Raw genomic sequence first — 16,330 nt, 5'->3', positions numbered from 1 at the left:
AGCACAAGGATCAGTACGTACATTAAATTGGAGGCTGGGTTTGATATGTTAACTGAGAGCTGGGCTCAACCTGTGTGAAACTCCTTTCTATCCAGCTCCCTCGCGGGTAGTTTAGCAAGTTAACGATGCATAATTAGACTACAGTTTCCCTGGTCTAGAATGGTAAAAATTGGCTGGGAGTGTCGATCACTAACCAGAGACCTAGGCCACAAGCAAATATTTGTGGATGCCTGAGCCGTGCTTGTGATCTCTTGCCGCAGTTAAATAACTTGGTGCATCTCCCTGCCTGGACCCAAATGAGCAGTGACCACTTGGGCGATATATTGTCCCATCAAGGAGTTGAACTTCTAAAGAGGAGGAAGAAAGAAGTTCTGTAAAGTCTTGCTAGGCTAGTGTTGTTTTGAACAAAATTTCTCTTTATAGAGGAAATTTTTTTTTTGTAAAATGTTTCCCACAAAAACTTAAAGGTAAATCATTTATAATTCCTCGGTATTCATAATCATTCGGCAGGGACAGTTGTTGAAAGCAAATGTCAGCTTGTTGTTGTTGTTGACAGTTGTTGAAAGCAAATGTCAGCAGGGGAGTGGGACGACTTCATTTGTTTTTTGAAAGAGCTGGCACAGACTCAATGGGTCAAATGGCCACATTCAGTGCTGCACTACTCTGGTGTACAGAAGATTAAGGGGTGACTTAATTGAAGTTTTTAGGATTTTGAAAAGAATCAATAGGGTAGATGGAGAGAAACTTATTCTGCTTGCAGGAGAGTCTAACAGAATGGGGCATGGTTTTCAGTTCAGAACCAGATCGTTCAGGAGAGAAGTTAGGAAATAGTTCTTCATGAAACGGCTGGTGGAGGGGTGAATGCCAGCGAAGAATCTGCGATTGTTAGATTTGTTGCTAACCTTGGATGTTTAGTGTTATGGAGCCAAGGTGGGTGGAAGGATTTTGGGATACAGATTAGCCATGATCTCATTTAATGGTGGAATGGGCCAAAGGGGCTAAATGGCCCCCTTCTGTTCCTATGTCAGGCAAGGACCAGCTCGAGCTATATGGAAATTTTCCACTTGCCCCTATTTTTAAAAAAGGGCCGTGTGGCCCAGGTCACAAATGTTCAATTGGTGGAAATTCCTTCAGCTGGCTGTTGTTGCAACAGTGAATTTATAATTCCCAGCCTAAGTAATTATCTTAAAAAAACACAGAAGTCCAGGAGGAGCGATGGCCTCTCAGCACATCAAAGCTGATTCCTTGATCTTGAAACAGTTTGCTGATATAACAGGTTCAAACAAGTTCACTGTTGGAAGAAAAAAAATGCAGGAATATGAGGGAAGAGCAGGGGAGTGGGACGAATTCATTTGTTTTTTGAAAGAGCTGGCACAGACTCAATGGGTCAAATGGCCACATTCAGTGCTGCACTACTCTGCGATTGATTGACTGTAACCTGGGTTTTCCAACTGGCACTGAGCTTTGCTATGTTAGGAACATAGCCAAGTTAGGTGTCCAATATCTAGATACTGATACCCATTCAAAGTTGGTGATTTCATCAGCCTCTCCCACAGAATGACTTTTAACACTCTTGTCAACTTTATTTTTGAATATCCCATACTATTGTAGGGTTTCTCTAGCCTGATGGAGATTGAATGCATGCATGCCATCTCCTGAGGTTAAGTCTGTTAGCTTTTCAGAGGGGCCTTTCAACAGTAAATCATTTTGAAAGGCATATTTAAAAGCTGCTTCTGAGGCACATCTCGAACTAACTACTTTACACTGGCGCACCCTGTATGATTCCATTATGCAGCTGTGGCAAGTTACAGTTATAATTGCTGTTTTCCCCAGCGTGGTTATAAATTGTTGTTTACTAGTAATGGAATTCCCTCGAGGGTTTATTTTTGGGATATGTTCTATGTTGCTCTGCCAATATTAACGCAATTTGATGGGAGCTGAAAGTAAATACAGTTTTAAAAACGCCTAGCTTGAATTTCTTGGGAACCTTGTTTTTCCATTCCACCTGTTTTGTGTCTCTACCTTTTCATTATTTACATTTTATGTTCTGATTCCTTGTGCATAAATGCAAAGGATCAGAAATTTATCAAATTGGCCTTTATCAAAGATCTTGAACTTTTAGTTTCTGTCTGTTCTGCAGTTACCTTGATCTAATCTAATTTGATTCTTATCTGTACCTTTATTGACTATCCATATTTTGGATGGTTGTTTTCTTTGCTAACTTGTCATTCCCTATGACCCATTTGCCTGAATTTGGCCCCTTAATTGTCTTGTGTTCTTTTTTCAAAACTGGAAACGATAAAGACAAATGGGTATCAATAAAAATAGCAACGCTCTCATTTGTTAGATTCTCAGTTGGTGGTTAACCCAGAATTGTGTGCCTGCCTTGCTAAATTTAAGACCCAAGTTTAAAATATTCAGTTAAATATTTGAAATCATCATAATTGCTATGTAGTACATTTTACCTCCATTTAAATGTACAAGTGATCACTGATTTGAAGAATCTTAGTCCCTAGGTTTACAATTACTGTCCTTTAAATCTTTAGAATATTTATACCCTCCATCATGCAGGCTGTAACAGAAGTTGGAAAAAGCAGAAATCAAAGTGAAGTCAAAAGTGAATTTGCTTTGGCAATTGCTCTGATTGATTTGATTTGATTTCATACTTTGCCCACCATTCTATAGATGGAATTTCAACAGCTGACCCAAGCTCTGACTGGAATGCTCCGACGGAAGAGTGGGGAAATTGGCTGGTGGAGGAACCTGGTCCAACTGCGCAGCCTGAAGATGTCATTTCAGAAACTCAGAAGGTTAGTACGCCTAGCCATTGGAGTGTTCTCCTCCTGTGACCTTCACTTCACATTGCAAGAGGTTATACACTTGGTACAACAGTGGGAACGCCTGTTGACAAATGCTCATTTTTGTACTTTGTACTTCTGGCTTGAGTTCAAACATTGGTGAACTGCAATAGGAACCGTGTACAGTAGGAACACTTGCAATAGTGATCCATGCAGGCATGTTTTGAAATCAGTCGCTGTGGAACTCTCATTGATTTCCACTTTGCAACAAAGCAGTTGCATACACTGTTGTTAGTGTTGGAAGACTCTTGCACGTACTTACCTACTATTTTTATAATCTGCTAATTGGGATTACGCTTCGGTTACAGGGAATCTTCAAACCCAAGTAGTTTGAAGTTGTAGACGATATTTTTGTTTAAAAACCTGATGTGCTGAATTTGCATATGAATATAGTTTCAAATTCCATGAGTACATTTTAGAAAAGGATTTTGTTCGAAGGTTTTATTTTTTAATTTGTGAGACTTTGGTGCTGGTATAGCAGCAGAAAGTAAAAATCATAGAAGCTTAGAAAATTTATGGCACAGAAAGAGGCCACTAGGCCCATTATTTCTGTTAACAAGAATGAGCTATTCAGCCTAATCTCACTTTGCAGCTCTTTGTCCATATCCTTGTTGCTTATGCTACTTTAAATGCATATTCAAGTACTTTTTAGATGTTTCTACCATCCTGCCAGGCAGTGAGTTCCACACCCCTACCACCCCTCCTACTCCCATCTTGTCTTTCTGCCAATTGCTTTAAATCTATGCCTCCTGGTTGCTGACTTCTCTGCTAAGGGCGATAGGTCCTTTCTATCCACTCTCTACCTAGGCTCGTCATAATTTTGGACGCCTCAATTAAATTTCACCCTCATCTGTTCCAAAGGGGAACAGCCCCAGATTATTCAATTTTTTCTCATCACTAAAATTCTCCATTTCTGGCAGCATCATTGTAAATCTCCTCTGTTCCATCTTTGGTGGAATCACATCAAAATTGATGACTTTTTACACTCCCCTCCCCCCCCGTCTCTGGTATGGCCAAATTGGCCTTGAATTGCATGTTGCAGCATTCTGTTTAGAGGGCGATAAGAGTTGAAAAATAATCCCGGAGGCAGATGGAACGGGTCCTGAAGACAAAATGGGAGAAGGAACTAATAAACAGAAAAATTCAACCTCTAAGGAGGCAATAAGGAAACTGGCGGAGGGTGCAAAAATAAGATAGGCTAAAGGAAATAAGAACAAAAGTAATAACAGTAAATAAATAAAGATTGCAAGAAAGCAAATGAGATAAGAAAATTATTGAATTAGATAAGCCTGATGATATCTGCTTCCTTGCCTGCCCCTCCAGAATCAAAATAAGCTGAAGAATTCAACTCGCATTGAAAAGCTGCTGTCTAAATTTTAACCAGATAACACTATTCCTCCTTTCAACACTAGGAACACTCTCTGTACAGAGTCCAGCTGAAGTAGCAAGGCTGTCAGATTTGCAGCTGTGCCAAGTGTTAGCTTTGGAATTCCCAGCTGCGTCGAGTATTTTTTTTTTTAGGAAGGTGGAACAGAGATACCATGAGCATGGCCTCCCCTGGAAAGGGAGCTCCTACCCCACTCCTTCTGCGATGTTCCAATCGCAGGGTGGAGCAGTTGAGCTTTTTGGGTGGGGTGGGAAGGGGGCGAGGGGTTGCTTCCCCCAAGTAGCCTCACCCAGCATCTTTCGGCACGTCAGCAGTGAACAGCAGCGCTATTTGGTCTCGAGCCAGTTGGTGTAATTTTCAGATGGATTGTTAGAACACTTGAACAAATAAGCTGAAGGAAATAAACTCATGGGGTCGGAGAGATCATGATGAATACAATAATTACGTCCCGACACTTGGGTATATTTGTTCAATCTGCATTAATGTAAATATGTTTACCTAACAAATTATGTTAGGAACATGTTAGTTATCTTGGGGATTGAAAATTTTGCAGCTACCTCAAGGACCTAAACATAATTAAATCATAAGACCACAAGATGTAGAAGCAGAAGTAGGCCATTCGACCCATCGAGTCTGCTCTGCCATTCGATGAGATCATGGCTGATTAGATAATCCTCAATTCCACTTTCCTGCCTTTTCCCCATAACCCTTGATTCCCTTACTGATTAAAAACCTGTCTATCTTAGCCTTGGATATACTTAACAACCCAGCCTCTACAGCCCTCTGCGGTAAAGAGTTCCACAGGTTCTCTACCCTCTGAAAGAAGAAATTCTTCCTCATCTCCATCTTAAACGGGTGACCCCTTACTCTGAGATTATGCCCTCTGGTTCTCGATTCTCCCACAAGGGGAAACAACCTCTCAGCATCTACTCTGTCAAGCTCCCTAAGAATCTTCTGTTTTAATAAGGTCGCCTCTCATTCTTCTAAACTCCAATGAGTACAGGCTTAACCTCTCCTCAAAAGAAAACCCCTCCATCCCTGGGATCAACCAATTGAACCTTCTCTGGACTGCCTCCAATGCCAGTCTATCTTTCCTTAGATAAGGGGACCAAAACTGTTCACAGTATTCTAGATGTGGTCTAACTAGTTCCTTGTATAGTTTTCACAAGAAAACTTTTATATATTTTTATACTCCATTCCCTTTGAAATAAAGGCCAACATCCCATTTGCCTTACCTATCACCTGTTGAACTTGTATGCTAGCTTTTTGGGATTCATGCATGAGGACCCCCAAATCCCTCTGTGCTTTCTTCAGTCTTTCTCCATTTAAGTAATATTCAGCTCCTTTGTTCTTCTTGCCAAAATGCATAACCTCACATTTCCTCACATTTCCTCACATTATATTCCATCAGCCACATTTTTGCCCACTCACTTAACCTGTCTATATCCCTCTGTAGACTCTTTGTGTCATCCTCACCACTTGCCTTCCCACCTATTTTTGTGTCAGCACATAATTAGCGATAGTACATTCACTTCCCTCATCTAAGTCATTAATGTATATTGTAAATAATTGTGGCCCCAGCACTGATCCCTGTGGCACTCCACTAGTTACAGGTTGCCATCCTGAAAATGCCCCCCCTTATTCCAACTCTGTCTTCTATTAGTTAGCCAGTCCTCTATCCATGCTAATATACTACTGCCAACACCGTGGACACTTATCTTATTAAGTAGCCTTATGTGTGGTACCTCATCGAACACCTTTTGGAAATCCAAATATGTTACATCTACTGGTTCCCCTTTATCTATCCTGCTTGTTACCTCCTCAAAGAATTCTAATGAATTTGTCAGGCCTGATTTCCCCTTCATGAAGCAATGCTGACTCTGCTTGATTATATTATGCATTTCTAAATGCTCTGCTGTTACATCCTTTATAATAGACTCTAACATTTTCCCAATGACAGATGTTAAGCTAACTGGCCCATAGTTACCTGTTTTTTGTCTCCCTCCCTTTTTGAATAAGGGTGTTATATTGGCAGTTTTCCAATCCTCTGGGACTTTTCCAGAATCTAAGGATTCTTGGCAGATTACCACCAGCGCATCCGCTATCTCTGCAGCTACTTCCTTTAATATCCTACGATGCAACCCAGGTGATTTATCTGCCTTTAGCCCCGTTAGTTTCCCTAGTACTTTTTCTCTAGTGATAGTTATTGTATTTATTTCCTCCCACCCCCCTTTTTTTTTGCCCCATGATTATTTAGTATTTTTGGTGTGCTATGAGTCTTCTATTGTGAAGACTGATGCAAAGTATTTATTCAACTCCTCTGCCATTTCCTGGTCGCCATTATTATTTCCTGAGCCTCATTCTCTAAGGGACCTATATTGACTTTGATCTCTCTCTTCCTTTTTATATATTTAAAGAAGCTCTTATTGTCCATTTTCATATTACTTGCTATTTTACCCTCAAAGTTTATTTTCTCCTTTTTTATTATTTTTTGGTCATCTTTTGTTGGCTTTTAAAACTTTCCCAATCCTCTGGCTTACCACTAATCTTTGCCACATAGTATCAAATTATCAAAGAAAAAACATACAATCCTTAACTTCCTTGGTTAACCATGGTGGGTTTATCCCCTTCCTAGAACCCTTCTTACTCACTGGGATATATCTTTGTTGTGAATCATGAACTATTTTTTTAAACATCTGCCATTATTCATTAACCGTCTTCTCTGCTAAATTCCTTTCCCAGTCTACTGTAGCCAACTCTGCCCTCATTCCTTTGTAACTACCATTATTTAAGTTTAGCACTGTTGTTTCTGAACTAAGTTTCTCACTCTCAAACGGAATGCTAAATTCCAACATGTTATGGTCACTGTTTCCTAGGGGATCTTTTACTCTCAGATCATTTATTAAAACTGCCTCATTGCACATTACCAGGTCCAAAATAGCCTGATCCCTGGTTGGATCCACGACATATTGTTCTATGAAAATGTCCCAAATACACACTATGAATTCTTGCTCGCAGCTATCTCTGCCAATTTGAATTTCCCAATCTACACAAAGATTAAAGTCACCCACGATTAATGTACTGTAATTTTTACATGCCCTCATTATCTCCTGATTTATTCTCTGTCCTGCAGTATAGATATTGTTAGGGGGCCTATAGACTACTCCCACCGGTGTCGTCTTCCCCTTGTTATTTCTTGCCTCCAGCCATATGGATTCTTCATCTTCCAATCCAAGATCGTTTCTTGCTCTTGTACTTATTCCATCTCATACTAACAAAGCTACCCCACCACCCTTTCCTCCCTGCCTGTCATTTTGAAAAGTGACATACCCCTGAATATTTAGATCCCAGCTTTGATCTCCTTGTAACCACACCTCCGTAACGGCTATAAGATCTTACCCATTAACCTCTGTTTGTGCCGTTAATTCATTTATTTTGTTCTGAATACTACGTGCATTTAATGAAAGAGCCATTAATTTTGCCTTTTTACCATTTTTTTCCTTTTGACCCTATTTGCTGCTGTTGTTTTTATGCTTGTACACTCTGTCCCTTCCTGTCACACTCTAGGTATCAATACCTAAATAGCTGCCCTGCAGTGCTGCCATATCCTTTTGCTTTGTTAGCCTACAAATCCCCTCTCCAGAACCACCCCCTCCCATTTAGTTTCAAGCCCTTTCTACAGCCATAGTTATTCGATTCGCCAGGGCACTGGTCTGGCAAGGTTCAAGTGAAGCCTGTCCTACCGGAACAGCTCCCTTCTACCCTAGTGATAGTGCCAGTGCCCCATGAACTGAAACCCATTCCTCCAACACTAACCTTTGAGCGATGCATTTAAGTCCTTGACTTTATTTACCCTATGCCAGTTTACCCGTGGCTCAAGTAGTAATCCGAGATTATTACCTTGGAGGTTCTGCTTTTTAATTTGGCTCCTAACTGTTCAAATTCTTTCAGCAGAACCTCTTTTCTAGTCCTATCAATGTCGTTGGTACAACGTGGATGACGACAAATGGATCCCTCCCCTCCCACTCCAAGTTCCTCTCCAGCCCTGAGGAGATGCCCTTAACCCTGGCACCGGGCAGGCAGCACAGCGTCACGGCTGCAGAGAACATAAGAAATAGTAACAGGAGTAGACCATTCGGCCCCTTGAGCCTGCCCTGCCATTCAATAAGATCATGGCTGATCATCTTGTGTTTAGATTTCCACATTCCCATCTAATCCTAATAACCTTTGATTCCCTTTCCTAACAACAATCTATCTACCTCTGCCTTAAAAATAGTCAATGACCCCGCCTCCACCACTTTCTGAGGCAGAAAATTCCAAAGCTGCACAACCCTCAGAGGAAATATTTCTCCTCACCTCTGTCCTAAAAGGATAACTCCTAATTTTAAAACAGTGCCCTCTATTTCTGGGCTCACCCACAAGAGGAAACATCCTTTCGACATCCACTTTGTCAAGGCCGTTCAGGATCTTATATACTCCAATCAAATCGCCCCTCACTCTTTTAATCTCCAGTGGAAACGAGTCCAGTCTGTCATACACTATCTATCCCCTTAATTATACTGTCCCCTACCACTACTACATTACTGTTTTCCCCCCCCCCCTCACTTGAATGGCTCCCTGTATCACGGTGCTGTGGTCAATTTGCGCATCCTCCCCATTTCGGTAACATTCTTGCTGCCAGTAAACTGATCCTGAGTACTGCTCTAAGTTTCATGTTAATGAACCCAGACTAGTGTCCCTGCTGAAAGGTTAGCTGTCAGAAGAAGGATTTCCAAGGTATCCTGATGCACACAACTAAATATGAGACCACATTGAGCTCTGCGGCAGTTCTGCAGAGGTGTAGATGTTCTCCAGACTGAACTGAGTCCCTCGTTTTCAAGTGTGACACAGACTAAGTCCAAGCTGTTAGGCTGAACATGGTGTAGACAGTAGGTATGACATAGGTTGGCAGAACTGTTAATATTTTAACTGCAATGGGAGCTACCAATTCGTTATTTTTTTTCAGTGTTGTGATGAATTATAATTTTTATATATTTGATTATAGTTATAACATTTGGGAAATAAAATAGCAGAAGTTAATCAGGAGCATTACTAAGTCATCCCTGTGAGGCCGATGCTGTCATTTTTCAGTTGTCCTTGATTTTAACTTGAGGACTATTAAAGAAAATCGATCTTAACATTTTAATGATAGTATAGCCTTAGTGTCTTATAGCACTGAGGGGTGCTTCGGTAAGGAATCCAACAGTGTGGATCAATGTTTTACAAAGCTGTGGCACTGAGGGCCATTTAAGTACAGTCTGCAGATGATGGGTTTAGAGTTCTCTACACGTATGTAATTAGATGGAGAATTGGGAAGAGGGTCAGATAAGAGACAGTGAATCATGTGGTTGATAGAGTCCTAAAAGAAATGTGGAAAAGTTTTAAAACCTCTCTGTTCTTGAACCCAAGTGACAGGATTTCTATTACAAGTGTCATCATTTTGACATTGAGCTTAGTTGAGAGAGGAGAAATGGATAGGAGTCTCTTATGCAGTCCCCGCTCTCGTCCGGACAGCTTGCAAGAACCTTGTAACTGTTGGACAGTTGCAGGGGTCTAGGCTCATCGAACACTACCCCCTGGGTCCCCATATCTGCTTCACTTGCAGTCACACACCCTCCTGTCCCTGATCATTGACCAAATTTGAATTAACTAATCTGAGGGGTGTGACCACCTCCTGGAGCGAAGTGTCCAGGTAACTTTTCCCCTCCCTGATGTGGTGCAATGTCTTCAGTTTGGACTCCAGCTCCTTAACCCTGATCTGAAGATCCTCGAGCTGCAAGCACTTACTACAGATGTGTTCACTCTGGATCACCTTGGTCTCCAGCAGCTCCCGCTTGCTACAGCAGCAACACATCACCTGTCCTGCCATTGCTATTTTAGTTAATTAATTAATTACTCTAACATCCCTGATCTTTACACTTGAAGAATCCCCTGCTCTTTATTGTAATTTTTTTTTACACACCAATGTCGATCTTATACTTGATCTATTTTTAAAAGAAAAAAAACTAGAGACCTAAATACAAACTAAAGACCTTACTTTAAAGACTAGAAATACCCACCGATCCTATTTACCAATCAGCTTCCCTCTGCACTCTTTAATGGTGTCTCGCCTCTCTCTCCACGCTCTTTAATGGTATCACTCTCCTCGCACTCTCACTGTTAATGGCCCCACTGCTCCTCTTGCTCTCTCATTGTTAATGGCCCCACTGCCCCTCTCGCGCACTCGCTATTAATGGCCCCGCTGCTCCTCTCCACTCACTGTTAAAAGGCCCCGCCGCTCCTCTTGAACTCTCGCTATTAATGGCCCCGCTTCTCCTCTCGCACTCGCACTGTTAAAAGGCCCCGCCGCTCCTCTCGCACTCACTGTTAAAGGCATGTTTAAATTATTTTTAGCAACGCAATTCTTCCTCTTGAATATGATTATTTATAATTAAATATGAACAAATGATTAAAAAAGGATTAAAGAACAACATGGGTGAAGGGAGTTGACGATAGTTTCAATATTAAACACATCACTTCAAAACCACCAAAAACATTGCCATTAGTCCTAACGTAGAGGTGTTTTGATATTTATTTACAGTATTTTGATCTCTCTTTACCACAGAGGTTTGCTATTTTGGGTTCTTGTATTCAGTGGAGAGTTGCTCAGCTGCCATAAGCAGCAAAGCCTGTTGGTGACTGGCACCACTGGAGTATTGTGGATTGGTGCCCTTAATGGTTCCAGCTGCCATTTGGGAACTACCTGAGTTTGGAGACCTTCAGTGACTCCTGATTCTCGAGTGGCAGCCCTATGCTCAGGCTATGAGGCCACCTCCCAGCTGGCACCCAAGGCTAAACAGAAATCGGTTCGCAGTGATTCCCACTGGGATGTTCAGTGATATCAGCTGAGGAAAGCTCCCTTCTGATTTTGGAAATATGAAAATAGCAAAGATCTACAGAAGGGTAAATAACAATATTAGCTATCTCCTGTAAAATCGATGTTAATTTTACAGAAAATAAAATTTGACCCAAAAAAATGGTCAGGGGTAATGAGAATTTTTTTTTTAATCAGCATGTTGCTGTGATCTGGAATTTGCTGCTTGAAAGGGTGGTGAAAGCAAAGCAAATATGATAGTAACTTTCTAAATGGAATTGAATCTCGACTTTAAAAAAAAAAATTACCCCTGACCTTTCTCCATAGCCTTGCAATGAGACTAATTGGTCCTTCAAAGAGCCAGCATAGGCATGATGGGCTGAATTACAGAATCACAGAAAATCTCAGTGCAGAAGAGGCCCTTTGGCCTATCGAGTCTGCACCGACACATGAGAAACACCTGACCCACCTACCTAATCCCATTTACCAGCACTTGGCCCATAGCCTTGAATGTTATGATGTGCCAAGTGCTCATCCAGGTACTTTTTAAAGGATGTGAGGCAACCCGCCTCCACCACCCTCCCAGGCAGCGCATTCCAGACCGTCACCACCCTCTGGGTAAAAAAAGTTTTTCCTCACATCCCCCTAAACCTCCTGCCCCTCACCTTGAACTTATGTCCCCTTGTGACTGACCCTTCAACTAAGGGGAACAGCTGCTCCCCATCCACCCTGTCCATGCCCCTCATAATCTTGTACACCTCGATCAGGTCGCCCCTCAGTCTTCTCTGCTTCAACAAAAACAACCCAAGTCTACCCAACCTCTCTTCATAACTTAAATGTTTCATCCCAGGTAACATCCTGGTGAATCTCCTCTGCACTCCCTCCAGTGCAATCACATCCTTCCTATAATGTGGCAACCAGAATTGCAATGTGGACAATTCTATACAAGATAAGTTGATAGCTTCAAAAAGGAGAATTTGAAGTAATGCATGCAAGACCAGAATCATTTTAATAAGTTGCAAGCGTAAGGAAAGCTTTGATTCCAAGCTGTAATGTAACTCTTCACGCACCTATTTTATGGATTTTCAGCCCTGATCTGCAAATAAAATAGCCCTCCCTTGTGAGCTGAGAAAAGGTTTGCAGTTTTGCTGAGGACTCAATTCCAGCGGTGAAGAAGTTACAGAATGTTTTGAAAATAAAAACTGGTGTGTTCCATTTGTAGTTGTCAGATGAAGATAAAGAGAAAGTGGACTCGGGTTTGCAAGGTTCAGCAAACAACAAATCAAAGAAGAAGAAAAAGAAGAAGAAAAAGGGCGAAGATGCCACTGCTCCTGCGCAAGTAAGCATGTCGGTCTTATTCAGTGAAGTATAAAAACCGGGCTATGGTTTACGTTATAAAAGGAGGCTGTGATTGAGACAATAAGGGAGGTAGGCACTACACAGCAAAAGAAGCAGATGTAGAAAAAATTGAAGGCTTTGAAGAGGAGTAAGGAAGGAGAAATGGTTTCCCCTGACAGGAGGGTCAGTAACCAGAGGACTCCGTTTTAATGTAACCAGGAAAAGAACCAGAGGGAGGGATGAGATTTTTATGTAGCATGTTGTCATGATCTCGAATGCACTATCTGATGGAAGCAAATTCAGTCGCATCTTTCAAAGGGGAATTGGAGAAATATTTCTGAAGAGGAAAAGATTGGAGGGTTGTGGGGAAAAGCAGCAGCAGTGCAATTAACTGGATAGTTCAAAGAGCCACTCCATTGCTTGAAGATTTAAATGACCTCCTGTGCGATATGATTCCGTGAAATGGCTCAAGAGACAATCTGTCTGTCGAGACGAGCTCACAAAGTGGTCAGCTGGTTATGTTAGGGACAGAAATTGGTGGAAATTTTGTAAATAACAAAGCAACAGAAGAGACAAAGTTTTGGATGTGTGCGAAGTTGCCAGCTGTGATTGTGTACAAACCAGTTATCCAAGCAGTCGGGAAACAGTAAGTAAGTTGGCTTTGAACTGGAAGCAATAGTTTGTTACAGGTGAGAAAGAAACAGCAAGCTATTAGCTGGAATGTTCCTGAGTAGAAGGATCAGCCTCGGTAAGATGGAAGAGCAAAATACTGCAAATACTGGAAATCTGAAATGTAAATAGAAAATACTAGAAATACTCAGCAGGTCTGGCAGTACCTGTAGAGAGAGAAGCAGAGTTAATGTTTTGGGTCGATGATCCTTCATCAGGCTGGGAAATACTAAGAGATGTAGCAGGTACAGCAGCAGGGAGGGGGGGGGAGGAAAGAACAAAAGGGGAAAGTCTGAGATAGGGTAGAAAGCAGGAGAGATTAAATGACAACAGGGATGACGATGTAAGACCCTTGCGCCAAATACTCTTTTGTCATTTAACCTCTCCTGCCATGTACCCGAGTCCAGACTTTTCCCTTTTGCTCTTCTTTCCACCCTGCCCTTTTCCCTGCCTCTGTACTTCCTTAAAACTTTTTATATCTCTAACTTTTTCCATATCTGATTGTCCTGAAACATTGACTCTGCTTCTCTCGCCACAAACGCTGCCTGACCTACACAGGAAAATGGATGTGGTTTCACGATAAGATGTGGATATACTAACCAGATCATGACCCTGAGATGTTTTGGGAAAGCGTTGTGAGTGATTAAATTATCTGGAGCTCGAATTCATTAGGCACAGTCGATAATTAGCACGTGAGGCGAAGCTAATGGAGATGGCAGGCTGCGAAACCGAACAGGATAAGCCACAGGGTAGTTTGAATGTACTTGGGAATTGGGATGACAGGTGGCAGATGAAATTCAATACAGAGCCATGTAAATGGCCTCACACTGGGGACAAAAACACAGGAAGGGACTATTGCTGAAACGGAAAGAAAGTGTATAAAGAGACCTGATGACAAATTAAAGCTATAACAGACAACAATGCTCGATAAGTAAAGCAAATCAGGTGTTGGGATACATTAATTAAAAGGTCATTATTGAGGCAAAATTAAGATATAATCCTGCCACTTTATGCACCCCTGATGTAACTGAACCTAGAATAAGGTGCAGAGTGCGGCAATATAAAAAGGATATTACAGCTACTGAGAGGATGCAGAAAAGGGAAACCAAAATGTGATTGAGGGGATGGATGGATTGAATTGTAACAAGCGATTGCGTAAATTAGGAATGTGTTCACTGGAAAAGAGAAGGCTGAGAGGAGTTTACGTTAACCAGATAATGTAGACAATGACCAGCTATTTGCTGTCTACCAGAACAGCAGAACTAGAGGACTACAGTTCAAGGGGGGTGAGGTGAGGGGTGATTCCGAAATACTAAGAGATATAGCAGGTTTTAAGCAGGTACAGCAACAGGGAGGAGGGGGTAAAGAACAAAAGGGGAAAGTCTGAGATCGGGTAGAAAGCAGGAGAGATTAAATGACAACAGGGATGACGGTGTAAGACCCTTGCGCCAAATACTCTTTTGTCATTTAACCTCTCCTGCCATGTACCCGAGTCCGGACTTTTCCCTTTAGCTCTTCTTTCCACCCTGCCCTTTTCCCTGCCTCTGTACTTCCTTAAAACTTTTTATACCTCTAACTTTTTCCATCTCTGATTGTCCTGAAACATTAACTCTGCTTCTCTCGCCACAAACGCTGCCTGACCTACACAGGAAAATGGATGTGGTTTCACGATAAGATGTGGATGCACTAACCAGATCATGACCCTGAGATGTTTTGGGAAAGCGTTGAGTGGTTAAATTATCTGGAATGGAAATGCTGTTTCAGTGAATGAGTGATCAACCTATGAAATAGTGTCCATAGGGAGACAGTGGAAGCAAATGGTATTGATCCATTCAGATGCAAATCATATTGACTTGTTTCAAAAAAAATTATATATATTGGGATGCAGTGTATGAGTGATTTTTCAGCCATGGCATTTAGTGGGAGTGGCAAACGTGAGGGGAACAACTGAAATGTCTCCAAAACTGGGGGTTGTCCTCTCTTCACCTGGGTTTGTGGCTGATTGATTAACATGTTTAGTCAATTGTTCCATTATTGCTGTCGGGTGCAACCACCTGAATGGTACAAGAAAAACTATATGGATCTTGGGCCTTTTTTTCATCCAGCAGTTCCTATGAGTGTACAAGTCCATTGTGGAGACATGGTACATAATTTTAATCTAACTCACTGGGCAGCAAACCCACAGGATCAGGTGGAACACCAGCTTTGCACCCTATCCAATATTACTTGTTGATGTCAGTGGAGAGTAAAACCAGCATTGCACCCAATCCTGGCACGAGGGAATGCAGCAAGGTTCACCAGACAGATTACATGGATAAATGTGAAGTTACACGCTTCAATGTGAAGAACCAAAAGGCATAGATATTATTTAAATGGTGATATATTGGGAAATGTGGATGTACAATGGGATCTGGGTGTCCTTGTACACCAGTCAATGAAAGTAAATAGGCAGGTGCTGCAAGCAATTAGGAAGGCAAATGGTATGTTGGCCTTCACTGCAAGAGGATTTGGATGCATAAATAAGGATATCTTACTGCAGTTATGCAGGGCCTTGGTGAGACCACACCTGGAGTATTGCGTGCAGTTTTGGTCTCCCTACCTAAGAAAGGATATACTTGCCATAGAGGGAGTGCAGCGAAGATTTACTAGGCTGATACCAGGGATGGCAGGGCTGTCGTATGAGGAGAGATTAGTTCCACTGGATCTGTATTCACTAGAGTTTAGAAGAATGAGAGGGGATCTGATTGAAACGTATAAAATTCTAGCAGGGCTAGACAGACTGGAACAAAAACAAAAATACCCGGAAAAACTCAGCAGGTCTGGCAGCATCTGTGGAGAGGAGCACAGTTAACGTTTCGAGTCCGCATGACTCTTCAACAGAACTAAGGAAAAATAGAAAAGGGGTGAAATGAAAGCTGGTTTAAGGGGGGAGGGTGGGACAAGAAGAGCTGGATAGAGGGCCAGTGATAGGTGGAGATAACCAGAAGATGTCACAGACAAAAGAACAAAGAGGTGTTGAAGGTGGTGATATTATCTAAAGGAATGTGCTAATTAAGGGTAGAAAGCAGGACGAGCAAGGTACAGATAGCCCTAGTGGGGGTGGGGTGAAGGAATCGAAAAAGGCTAAAAGGTAGAGATAAAACAATGGATGGAAACACATTTAAAAATAATGGAAATAGGTGGGAA

General features: G+C 41.8%; 1 protein-coding gene across 4 annotated transcripts in view; it reads left to right on the top strand.

Annotated features, from left to right (window-relative positions):
* LOC144680029 (protein LYRIC-like) overlaps nucleotides 1–16,330 on the top strand; it is a 73,404-nt gene that overhangs the window by 45,983 nt on the left and 11,091 nt on the right. For all 4 annotated transcript variants that reach the window (XM_078541126.1, XM_078541124.1, XM_078541125.1 and 1 more), the window contains 2 exons: nucleotides 2,686–2,810; nucleotides 12,360–12,476. In XM_078541126.1, the coding sequence (XP_078397252.1) occupies nucleotides 2,686–2,810; nucleotides 12,360–12,476 (242 nt within the window). The remainder of the gene's footprint in view (nucleotides 1–2,685; nucleotides 2,811–12,359; nucleotides 12,477–16,330) is intronic.

The sequence above is a fragment of the Cetorhinus maximus genome, chromosome 4 (assembly GCF_964194155.1).
Source record: "Cetorhinus maximus chromosome 4, sCetMax3.hap1.1, whole genome shotgun sequence".
NCBI lineage: Eukaryota > Metazoa > Chordata > Chondrichthyes > Lamniformes > Cetorhinidae > Cetorhinus > Cetorhinus maximus.
This window is presented reverse-complemented; position numbering and strand designations above follow the sequence as displayed.